At 35.3% G+C, this 12,043-nt stretch overlaps 1 protein-coding gene across 1 annotated transcript; it reads right to left on the reverse strand.

Annotated features, from left to right (window-relative positions):
* Window positions 1-643: 643 nt before the first annotated feature.
* LOC125209516 (brefeldin A-inhibited guanine nucleotide-exchange protein 2-like) lies at window positions 644-7,661 on the reverse strand. Its single transcript, XM_089066444.1, has 9 exons — window positions 6,628-7,661; window positions 5,060-5,380; window positions 4,526-4,873; window positions 4,170-4,443; window positions 3,083-3,582; window positions 2,633-2,954; window positions 2,145-2,499; window positions 1,375-2,027; window positions 644-1,294 (listed from the first exon to the last, which is right to left on the reverse strand). The coding sequence occupies exons 1-9, from the start codon at window positions 7,659-7,661 to the stop codon at window positions 683-685; spliced, it is 4,419 nt and encodes a 1,472-aa protein (XP_088922570.1). The 3' UTR covers window positions 644-682.
* Between the last annotated feature and the right edge of the window lie 4,382 nt (window positions 7,662-12,043).

Below are 12,043 nucleotides of genomic sequence, written 5' to 3' on the forward strand. Positions count from 1 at the left end.
TTTCTAATAATAAAAACTTTATTCCATTTGCTATTTTATATTTTTCTCTATTTTACACACAACTCAACTCTATAAAAATTTGTGCCAAAAAAAATCCACTTTAAATTGAATTGAGGAAATATAAGAAATTAATTTCAGCAATTAGCCATGGATATCTAATCGACAATCCGTCAATAATATTTGTTGTTATATTAATTAGGTTACAGGGAATAATTGGAAATTTTAATATGTTTAAGTCCAGTTGTATTGTACTCTCTTTGTCTCATTAAAAATGAAACGTTTTTCTTTTTAGTTTGTCCCAATAAAAATAAAACGTTTCCTAAAATAGAAACATCTCTATCTCTACTTTTTCATCTCTCTTACTTTACTCTCTCTTCATTAATTCACAAAACAACTCTATATAAAAACTTGTACTAATTTCCAAATGTTGCATATTTAATGGGACGGAGGAACTATAATCCAAGTTAGACTTTTTAACTTCGATTTTTTTTTATGTTTCTCGCTCACTTTCTGCCTTTTCCACATAAAAATCCGCCTCCTCCAAATATAGATTTATTGCATGATGACATTTCCCTTCTCCTCTCGAAATCAGTTCTCAAAAGCTCAAATATCACACTAATAGCCTATACTTTTGTAAGAAAAAAATTTATCATACAACTGAAAAAAAGGTGTGGGCCAGAGGTCAACACGAACGTAGGAGAATTGGACCCACTGATGAGTGGAGTACATCACTCAGCACGAGTTGGACCTCATTTGAAAAGTGTTCACAACCTATCAAGCTCGAAAGCAATGGAAAGAAGCAAGACAAGTTCTTATGGAATGACGAATCTCCTAAGGTACCTATAGCCTTTAGAACAGCAACGATAAGAGGTGCTCGTGCAGCCAGTTCTGTTCGTCTTCCAGATCCTGGTGGTATCGTCCACTGTGGTTGCCTGTCGAGAGATGAGCCGGGAAGATGTCCCGAGCAGGCAACTACAATGTAGAACTGCAAGACCTCTTGGCAGAGGTTGACAAGATAAGACTCCACTTCTGACTCCTCATAACTAAGTGGTCTATCAAGTGCAAGATTCTGCAGAAATTTGAGGCAATTCATGTAAGACTCAGTCTCAAGGCGAAGTAGAGGAGGATCGTCCATTTGCATCACGGACCCGAGTTCTTTGAGCTTTTGACGTAGCACTCCATTGCTATTTATATTGCGAGCATGAGATGCCACAGCATGCACGACGTCGAAAAGGATAAAAATGTTTTTATACGATAATCGAGCTCTGTGCATATTGTAGACATCCTCTATAGCCTGCCATATTCCATGTAAGAGTTCTTGTCAGACTTAAATAACCGGAATGGGCTACAAACAGAACTTATGATAGTACCTACCTGTAATAGTAAAAGCTGAATTCCAGATCGGCAGTTGATATCGGATATAGCTGCGTACAGACGATGACTCCCTAAGTTATTATCTGAATCAACATTGGAGGTGATTGCCTCGGCAGATTCATCATGACTGCTCTCATTCACATCATCTCCCCAGGCCTCTGTTGTGCTATTGTCATCAAGGATAAAGGAAAAATCCGGACATGTTTCATTTAACGCTTCTTTGAGAAATGAAACCACATCCAACCACTTGTCTTCAGAGAGCATCTCCCCAGCATTGCTAATTAGGCGAACGAAACCAGTAATACTAATAATAGCAAGGCTTTGATGACGATGCTTGATAAAGCTGACCAGTAGCATCAGCACCTTCTTCAGAAGGGGATTGATCGTATCATAGAAATTAACAAAAAGATCTACGACTAATTGCATAGCCAATGTGCACAACTCATGCATCCATGAATCTTGATTGAGTTCCTCCATCTCACCATTATCTATGTGCGCAGACTCATCAAATATACTAAAAAGGACAGATTCAAACACCTTCTCCCACAAGGCTAGGGAAAAGTGATGCCCATAGTTACGCAAAGTACCAAATAGTATTCGTGAGGCACCCTCCCTGATTTCAGGACTGGGGTCAAAGCTCAGGTCAGATAAACCTGGGGAGAGAGAGATACTTTATTTTACTTGAATTAATCATACTCTGCATATGCAGGGACAAAAAAGTGTAGTTTTGGGTGAAATCAGTTTCAACTTAAAAAAAAAGACATCATTACCTGCCAACAAAGGAAGCCATAAATAGAGATGGTCCACCCTCTTTGCAGGTTCCCCACTTTTTCTTTCTTTACCAATTTGAGGTGAAGGTGGAGAAGCCACTTCAGGAGCTTCCTTCCTTAGATCTCCTTCGGCAAGTCTTTCAGCACAGTACTGAAGTAAACCTATGGCATTAAGGCTAATTGCTTTGTTGAACCTAGTATTGGTGAATGCAACCAAACAATTTACGCAGTCCGTAAAAGTAGTAGATTCAGTTTCAATAATATATGTGAAATAATCACGAAAAATCTTCTTAATTATTTCGAATGAGAGGAGGACAATGTTCTTATGATCATCATACGCAGCTGTTGTGAAGACCTGCAATTAAGAATGGAATCAGAGGGTTGAACGAGAAATTTATCGCCATAAGCTTCACTTAAAAATAAATTTCCCAAGGCCATAATAATTGAAAGGGACGAGTACTTTGGTATCCACATTAAAGGTTCCGTACCATAAATATGCTCTTCCATCCCGATCTGACATTATTCACTTGGGATAACACCACCTGAGAAACACATCTGATAATCAATTCTCGGATTTCAACAGCACTACTCTTGCACATTACAATTACAAAAGGCTTCATGAACTCATTCTGAAAGTTAAAGTTAGCCAATTCTTCTCTTTCCAAGACTTTCATTGATAACTGGCACAAAGCGTCCATTGCAAATATTGCAATAGAAAGATTTTCTGAACAGCCAGTGGTCACAAAAAAATCAGATAGTACTTGCCAAATCTTAGACCACACAGTCCTAATGCGGTTCATGTTGTAGTGCCTGTTAAGAGGGGGCAAAATAGAAGTCACTTGCATGGCCAAATAAGTAAAAAATGGTAAAAATAATTTAGTTAAGTTTTTCCGCGGTCAACGTGTACAGAGTAAAGGATCAGGTGACGATTAACTTACACGATCTCAACAATCTTAGTGAGGCTGAAAACCCGAGGATTAGATGTACATCGTAGTTCATCCATAGATACCTTGCAGAGAGCCTTGACAAAATCAACTATTGCCTCACTATTAAGTTTTTGGCTCTGTATAAATATGCGGTTAACATCACCAACTTGATCCAACATGTTGAAGTTAGAGGACAAGTTGTTCATCTGTCCAGATGTTATTCCTGCAGCAACATTACCACCTATACCAGCACTATCATATGAACCCCTCCTCATTGCAGAAACTGCATTCTGAATATTCCCAGCTCCCTTCTTTTTTGAAACAGGAAGAATATTTGATCTGCCTTGTTTAGATTTGTCTAATTCATTAAGATGGATTGCAAAGAAAGAAGCATCTGGTGATGCACCTGCACCCCGTAGGTGCAAATGCTCAAACCGTGAAACACATGTTAATATATGTTCCCAGCCATCCTGTATATAGTTCCCATCCGCATCTGCTATGGCGACTATAACCTGTTAAAACAAATAAACAGATGGACCTGAGTAGTCAGAAAATCTTGAAAATTGCTGAACATGAGTAACAAGCATTAATCATTTCAGTCAGATTTAACACAGAACTAAAAAGTTTTTAGAAACATCATGCTCTATCATCCCACAAATAATACGCAGCTAACCAAATCAGAATATATTTAAGAATATCTTTTTTTTTTAAAAAGGAGAGGAGAAAGGACCTCGGGCTTAAAAGCAAAATTCAATTATGCAGTACCAGCTTCTACTCCATGTAAGGTGTGTAACCATGAATAATGAACTACACACTACCAAAAACCCCCCAATAAAAAAATGAATCAATAGACAAACAAGAATTTTTATACAGATTACAGAATAGGGTACTAAACAAGAAAGGGAAGTTAGGGACACGGAAATAGATTAAAAGATAATGGTTGCACATAATTCCAACAAAAAGACAAGAATAGACCGAATGACACTGAGCAAAATGTAATGACAGCTAAAAAAAATTTAAAATATAAAAATAATGGGAAGGCTTTCTCATATCATTATAAGATTAATCATACACAGCAAGCACAAAGAACTAAATTTACCTTGATTGCATCAATATTTTTCTTTTTGATATCTGCAGGTGAGTGAAGTGAGGTAAACTTGGCTAATGATGTCACAAAAGCATCTCTATGAGTTTTCATGGACATTCCTGCAGTGACATGGATTGCACGACGAAAGCCCTCTAAGCAGAGGGCTATCACAATTTCATCGTCACTTTGGTCAAGTTGAACACTGAAGGCAGCCAGCATTGGAGCCCAACATTCTTCAATCATGAACTTGAGGACCACCGTATTTATGGAGGAATAATAAATTGACCTGAAATTTCCAAACGACATGAAGATCAAAACAAGTCCTAGATTCCTTGCCATTAGGCAGAAGATTTCAAAATCAAGCTTACTCTGACTTGCGAGCTCTATAGGCACGACACTGCTCCAGGGTTGAAACATCAGAAACTTCACTGGAGGCTTCAGACTGTGTGTCCGATCTTTTAGTTGGCTCATCTATAATGTCATTTGGGCGAGGGGGGCTCCCAGTATCAGAACCATTGTCTGCAGCATCTAGTTTCTTTGATGACTGAATATCTGCAATTTGCAATTGCTTGTCCATCCAGTTACCCATGCATTTTAGGATAGCAACTAAGCACTTCATAGCTTCTAGCTTCATACTAGCATCTTGCAGGACCTGAAGTGTGCTTGAAACCCCAGGTGGAACGCCCTGAGCAGTTTTAAGTAGTCCATTGACCATTCTGGAATAGAAAATGAAATGACAAGAGAAACCAGAGACCATATGATTGTTGAATTTTAGCAATGATATGATTTGCATGCATAACTTGGAATCCCAGCAGTTATTTGACAAAAGATTAAAAAGGTATTGACTCAAAAATATCAGATATAAGTTGGACGAAAAGTACAAAGAGAGGACAAGTCATTACCTCGTGAATATATTGGAAGTAGCATCACAGTCATAATCATAACTAAGGAATATTTCTATCAAGATCTGTGAATCTACACACAGCTTCCCCAGAAACTGAAGGACTGTCATCTTCTGCTGAAAATTGGGTTGCACAACGTTTTCTAACACTCGGAGGACTACTATAGGAAAAAATACCCCGATTTCTGCTTTCAATGCAGCTCTAAAACGCGACACCAGGCTCATAAATATGGAGCATGAGAGCTGGAAAACGGTCATATGAGTTGAAGCACTGTTCTTCAATAGTGACAAACACAAGTACTGCTTTATAGCATCTAAAAATCTGTTTAACAAATGAAAATAATTAGGGATGCTCTGCATTCAAACTGAGAAAGATAGAACAGCTATAAAGGAAAAAGGGAGAGTTCTCAAACAACCTATACAAAGACTAAAGACAATAATCAGCATGTGAACTGGGAATAGCCAAATCTGGAAAGAAAAAATCAGTAATGGGAAAACTGGAAAATAAAATTGAAACAAGCAGCAGATGGATGCTCTTGGTGGAAGAGCTGCGAGAGAGTTCAAAACTGGTACAGGAACTATATATCATCGCCATGCTAATTATACTAGCAGAATCTACTCAAAGATCACTAAGATATTTTTGAGCAATTGTCAAACTCAACAATTCTTCTTGAGGAGCTGAGTAGTATAGGTGTTAATAAGACAATACCATGGGGACACCATACCCATTAGGGGTCTAGTAGTAACTTGTATAAGGGTCGCATTAAGAAGTGTTCACTTTTAGTTCAAGGACAGAGAACCTGAACTAGGGTAAGTCAAATCTAGAACAACTGATGCAGAATGTAAAAAATACATGGCAAACCATTTACTATTGCAATATAACTAAATGAACATAAAATGCTTGCTAGACAGCAAACACTGGAAGTTTCAACAAGCAAAAAGTAATCAATTAGCCACTCGCATTTTTTATACCATTCCCAGATATCAAAGGATGGATATATCATATGGTCCTCTTAAACTACTTTCCAATTCTATTAGTACATTTCGAGGAAAAGTGTCACCTAGTAGACAAACAGGACAGGAAATAAGATGAGCCTCTAATGACATGGGTATAAATGAGTACTCCTCATTAGGGTCACTTAGTTGTTTGGTCATAAATTCCGAATTGAATAATACCTGCGCTAACTCCATAAGAAATTTCCCATTTAGTCATTTAGAGAAAATTTACATTCTCACTACTGTATACGAATCCTCCAATTTAAGCAAATCTTATCTCATAAAAAAAGAAAAGAGTGCGAGGCTATTCTAGCAATCAACACCATATCAGCATAGTTTCTATACCCGATGATGCAGTCCCGGCACAAAGAATATCCATATCTTATCTTAATGCTAAATGCACGGCACTCTCTCCAGTTATATATGTACACCATCTCTAGTGTTCTACAGACTACCACTAATCTTGTAAGCCAGATATTCATGCTTAGGCATCATATTTATATGCAAATACATAAATTAAGCGGAGTAAAACTAAATAATTTGGAAGAAACAATGCAATAAACAAATAAGTACCTTTCACTAGTCCTAAATATTTCCCCAGCGTTTTCCAGTAAAATTTTGAGCAATTCCAATGCCACAATCTTCCCCTTCATTGCTTGGGGATCTGCAGCAGCATCCTTGAGTGGAGTCTTCATAGAAAGCATACACAAATCCCGGAAAACCAAAAAAGCATCCCTCCTAAACTTGTTTCCAATCCGCACCAAATCATCATCCCTTTCTCCCTCACCGTCTGCTAACTCTCCTTTCCTACCCTCTAATGCCGTCTTATAGATGCTGATCTCCCAATACTTAGCGTCCAGCATATCCTTATCCGTCGAGTCCAACAAATCTGCCGGATTCGTGCCCTCTACGGTTGAATTTTTCATCTCAAATGCCTCATCCACATCCGCCTTCTCTACTGGCCCCATAAGCTCCGCGGCCACAATAGGCTGCATTGGCACCGTAGAAGAATCGGCCTCCATTCGCCTAAACACAATAACTAGCATCTGAATCAACGAGGCCTTGGCTGTCGTCTGATTCACCCCATTCTTACTATTCAAATACAAGTCATAGCACGTCCTCACCGCTTGCAGCAGGCAATCACCATGCAGCTGCAGCGAAACCGACGTGACCGCTGAGAGAAGCAACTTGATCACCAACAGCTCCGCATACTCGTCCCCCAAATCGTGGCAATTGCAAGCGGAGACGATCAATTTCGAGAGCAACTTCGCCTCCGCCCCGCCGCTGGGGTCCGCTTCGCCGTGCAAGTAGCCGCGGGCGATCAATTTCTGGACCGCTTCAAGAGCAGGCTCCGAAACTTTGAGGTAGCTCGTGGAGAGTGCGTTGATGATTGGACTGAGCACGATCTCGGAATCGTACAATGAAAAATCCAGAACAACGCCCTGCTGCAAAGACGCCTCGGCGGTAGGGCTCCGATTCGGTGAGGTGAGGTGCTGGATAACGGATTTGCACTCTGCGCCGAGCTTGGAATGCTTGCGCCATGAAGCATTTTTCTGGATCTTCTCGAGCGCGGGGATCAGCACTTTGTTTAGGCGGGAATCCGCCATTTCCCGAGCTTGAAGATGAAGGTTTTGACGATAATGCCCCTGTACGGTTTTGTTAAATCTAATCTGGAAATGAGACTATGTTTTTAGGTATAAATAAATAAATCGGTGATCTCAATTCTTAATATGGAAAGTAATTAATCGATTTTGATTTCTTTAAATCGCTTTTATGTACAAAATCCATTTAATATGGGTGTAATCGTGAATTTAAATGTGGTGTGATCTGTAATAGTGTAATTTATAGTATATGCCCTCGAATTTACAATAATATCTAAAATCTCAACGTCAAAATATTAGTAAAATAAACACTGACTAATACATGACAAAAAATTCATGATTATAAAAAAATAACAGTAATGGCCTAATGGGATAAACGAACCGAACATAAACATTGATACGAACTTTTCATACTAATTCAGTAATTTTATGTGTGTTAAATTGTAAGTTTCGTGTTCTCGTATCATATTCAAATTAATAAATGTAATACGAAAAATTTAAATGACATTATTTAAAAATAAGAAGATATAAACAGTAAAAATAAAATAGTTTAAATATGTAAGATTTTACTGTAAATGCTAGTTATTCAAAAGATATAGTAGTATTGTGTAAATTACCTTAATTGTAGGTCATAGTATATAAATTTCCAAAATTGCATTATAGATTGCTTTTATAAGTGAGTAAATACATAATAAAATTTCGTTAGTCTATTCAATATTGTATATACATTAATCAAATAAGATCAGTAGTAATAAAACGTATACATAGATTCATAAACATATATGAAACCATACAATTGAAGATAAATGAGGAATAATCTTGGTGTAATTAATTTGAAGAACATATGATTTTTGGTGTCTTCCATATTTTGTGATGTCCAGATTTTTAAATAATCAAATCAACTCTACATAAATTTGTCGACCTTCAAACGTCTTAAATTATTTTATTGTCAAAACGAAAAAATACCATAAACATGAACATGAAATTTAAAGAAGATTTCAAAATCAAGTTTACGCTGTCTTTGTCACTTTGTGATTCATTGTATCAACATTTTAAAGGCCATTGGATTAGAGTACTACTCTTTCTATCCTATTAAATATACAATATTTGCTTTTACGCATTTATTTTTAAAAAATAATGATAAATAACTAAAGTAATGAAAAAATAAAGTAACAGAGAAGATAATGCAGAGGAGAGTCTAATTTACCTTATTCTCTTTTTATTTTATTTAGCAAACTAATTTGATGGATTTTGCTAAGATAGAAAGAATATTAGTACAATATAAATTATCGAAAATTTATTTCCTTTGATGAATTTTGATACTTGTAGGAAATCAAGACATCGTCACTTACTTATGCAAAAAATTCTATTCTTTATTCTTAAGAAAACATAAATGCATAAAATAAGTAAGTACAGTTAAATATAAAGTACTTTCTCTGTCCCAGATAATTTGACCCAATATTCCATTTCAGACCGTCCCACATAATTTGTTATATTTCACTTTTACTATTTTTGGGAGTGAATCTCATATTCCACTAACTAATTCCTACTCACATTTTATTATAAAACTAATAGAGTACTTTAAAAGTAGGACCCACATCCCACCAACCTTTTAAGCTCATTTCCATTAGATCTCTTAAAACCCGTGCGGGTCAAAGTGTCTCAAATTATCTGGGACGGAGTATGAATAATCTTAATGTGTGTGTGACGTCTGGAATTTAAATAACTAAAAGTCAGCACTAAAGAAAATTTTCCAACCTTCAAATGTCTTTAATTTTAAGGGAAAAGAAAATTTGTACAGGCATTGACATGAAATTCAAATTAAAGGAAAATGACCAATCAACATTTTTATCATGAAAAAAATAATATACTCTCTCCGTCTCACTATAAGTGATATATTTTCTTTTTTAGGATGTCCCATTCTAAATGACACATTTCTGAATACAGAAACAACTATCTCTTGACTTTATTTATGCTTACTCTCTTACTTTATTCTTTCTACTTTAATCACAAAACAACACTACATAAAATCTCGTACCGAATTAAAAATGCTTCACATAGAGTGTGACGGACAGTGGTGGGGCTAGGAATTTTTGATAGGGGGCCAAATTTATGTTAATATTCCATTTGTTCGACAAAATTTGTCATGTTTTGACTTGACACGATTTTAAGAATATAATTAAAAGTGAGTTCAAAAAAATAGTGGGTGAATCTTACTTTTATATAATATCTTTATAGTAAAATGTGAGTCGAAATATAAAATGTGAATGAAGAATATAATTAAAAGTGAGTTCAAAAATATGGCGGAATGTGAATCTTACTTTTATATATTATCTTTACAGTAAAATGTGAGTCGAAATATAAAATGTGAATGACAATGAGTTAGTTGAATGTGAGAGAAAAATGAATAGTGTAAAAATGAAATGAGAGACAATATAAATACATATGGAGACAAAGTTAATGTGAATTCATTTTTAGTCTTAAAATAAAAAAATAGTGGAATGTGAATCTTACTTTTATATATTATATTTATAATAAAATGTGGGTCGAAATATAAAATGTGAATGAAAATGAGTTAGTGGAATGAGAGAAAAAAATGAATAGTGAAAAAAATTAAATGATAGACAGTATAAATATATATGGAGACAAAGTCAAATGTGAATTCATTTTTAGTTTTAGATTGTAAAAAATTATTAATAGACCATCTTAAATTAAAAATATCTAAATGTACTAAATATATGCATATCTAAATAAGGAGATGATCAAAATAAGTATGTGTTTGAATCCAAAAATGCAGCCCAAATCTTGGCCCTAGGATTAGATGATCTAATGGTCAATAATTAACCAAAAATACGGAAGGTCATAATTAAGCAGTTTTAGGTCATATTATAAGATTTGGGTTTATGTCATGTTAAGATCATTTTAGGTCATACTTTGTTAGCATGACCTAAAAATAAACTAACTATGACCTAAAAATGCCCTACGTATGACCGCGTTCTGCGTTTTTGTATTTAAATCTGATCTTCATAGATCAAAACCCTATCTAAACATATTTAAATATTAATGTATACATAAATATTGGTGTGTGTTAAATTCATGACTTCAAATTATAATTTTTACATAAAATAAACAAGATTCGCACATGAAAATAAGTACTATTCCCCCGCCCATGGGAACGGGCATACCTTGGTCAAGGATGTTACATTAATTCTTTTACGTGAATTAATTGTGTTACTGGCATATAACTTGTATTAATTGCTCGAATATAATTGATCCGATAATCATCTAAATAGATTTCTTTGTGTATTTATTTAATTTTCAAAGAGTTTTATTAGAAACCCCAATACTCAGATCGTTTTCGTTTTCGTTTTCATGTAGATGACTGTCCACTAACGCTACTTACACTTAGAGTTGTCAAGTGGATCGGGCTGGCCCTTCCCGACCCAAGCCTGCCTATATTGAGGCACAGCCGGCCCAGGCCCATGTCTGAGGTGGACTGGGCTGGGCCGAGCTTTGTTTAAATTTTTTATTTATGAATTTCAAGGAGAGGCTAAAATATTATATGCAAAATAAAATATATAACTTGTATTTATATTTCATTTACATTAAATCTAAATTTAAATAACGTGTTTATGTTCATTTACTGACTTTGTCATAGCATCACTTCCATGTTCTTTATTGTATCTAAAAGTAAGTGCATAATTAAAGGAAGAACCAATATTGTTACTTTTATTAGTAGATGGGTATTTTTAAAACTAGAAATATATGAACAAAGTAACAAATTTAAAAAAATTCTATAAATATTCATCAAATATTGAGGTTTGAATATGTCATATTTTTTAAAGATAAACTTCAGAATCATCTTTTTTACATCTTGGATAAAAAATACTCCAATATTGAGGTTTGGATCGAGTCAATATTGAATGTTGCATTATATTTTGGTTGGGAACTTGTGTAGATATTAGACAATTACTGTTTGAGTTTGAGTCCATTCAGAGACATCCAACAAATTAGAACGCTATAGAGAACATTAATGTGTTTCATGCCCAATATGACATGCATAAATAGAGAAATACAATTATTAGTGGATAGTTACTTAATTATATTATAAAAAAAATTCTAATTATATAAGGTGGGCCTTTGATGGGCCTGGGCCTGGTTTACAAAATGGCCTAATTGAATCCCATTTAAACCAATGAGCTTAGTTGAGGCCCATTTTGTTTCACGATGGGCTGAGTTGGGCCGGGCCAGGATGGCCAGTTGACAACTCTAATCATAGAAGTGGTGAACCAATTTGCTTCACTATGCATATTGTATACTCCATGCATCTCATTCTTAGTGACAGATATTTTCTTTATGATTCCAACTCTAAATAACATATTTTTTTT

The sequence above is a fragment of the Salvia hispanica genome, chromosome 3, assembly GCF_029641045.1.
Source record: "Salvia hispanica isolate PSC_SH4W2 chromosome 3, Shi_PSC_v1, whole genome shotgun sequence".
NCBI lineage: Eukaryota > Viridiplantae > Streptophyta > Magnoliopsida > Lamiales > Lamiaceae > Salvia > Salvia hispanica.

What these genes read in the sequence shown, in the direction of transcription:
- LOC125209516 (XM_089066444.1), bottom strand. Translation starts at nt 7,661, where the DNA reads ATGGCGGATTCCCGCCTAAACAAAGTGCTGATCCCCGCGCTCGAGAAG. An exon ending in ATATTTAGGACTAGTGAAAG is followed by an intron (nt 5,381 to 6,627) that starts GTACTTATTTGT and finishes TTTGTTAAACAG; the next exon opens with ATTTTTAGATGCTATAAAGC. An exon ending in TATAGAGCTCGCAAGTCAGA is followed by an intron (nt 4,444 to 4,525) that starts GTAAGCTTGATT and finishes TGGAAATTTCAG; the next exon opens with GTCAATTTATTATTCCTCCA.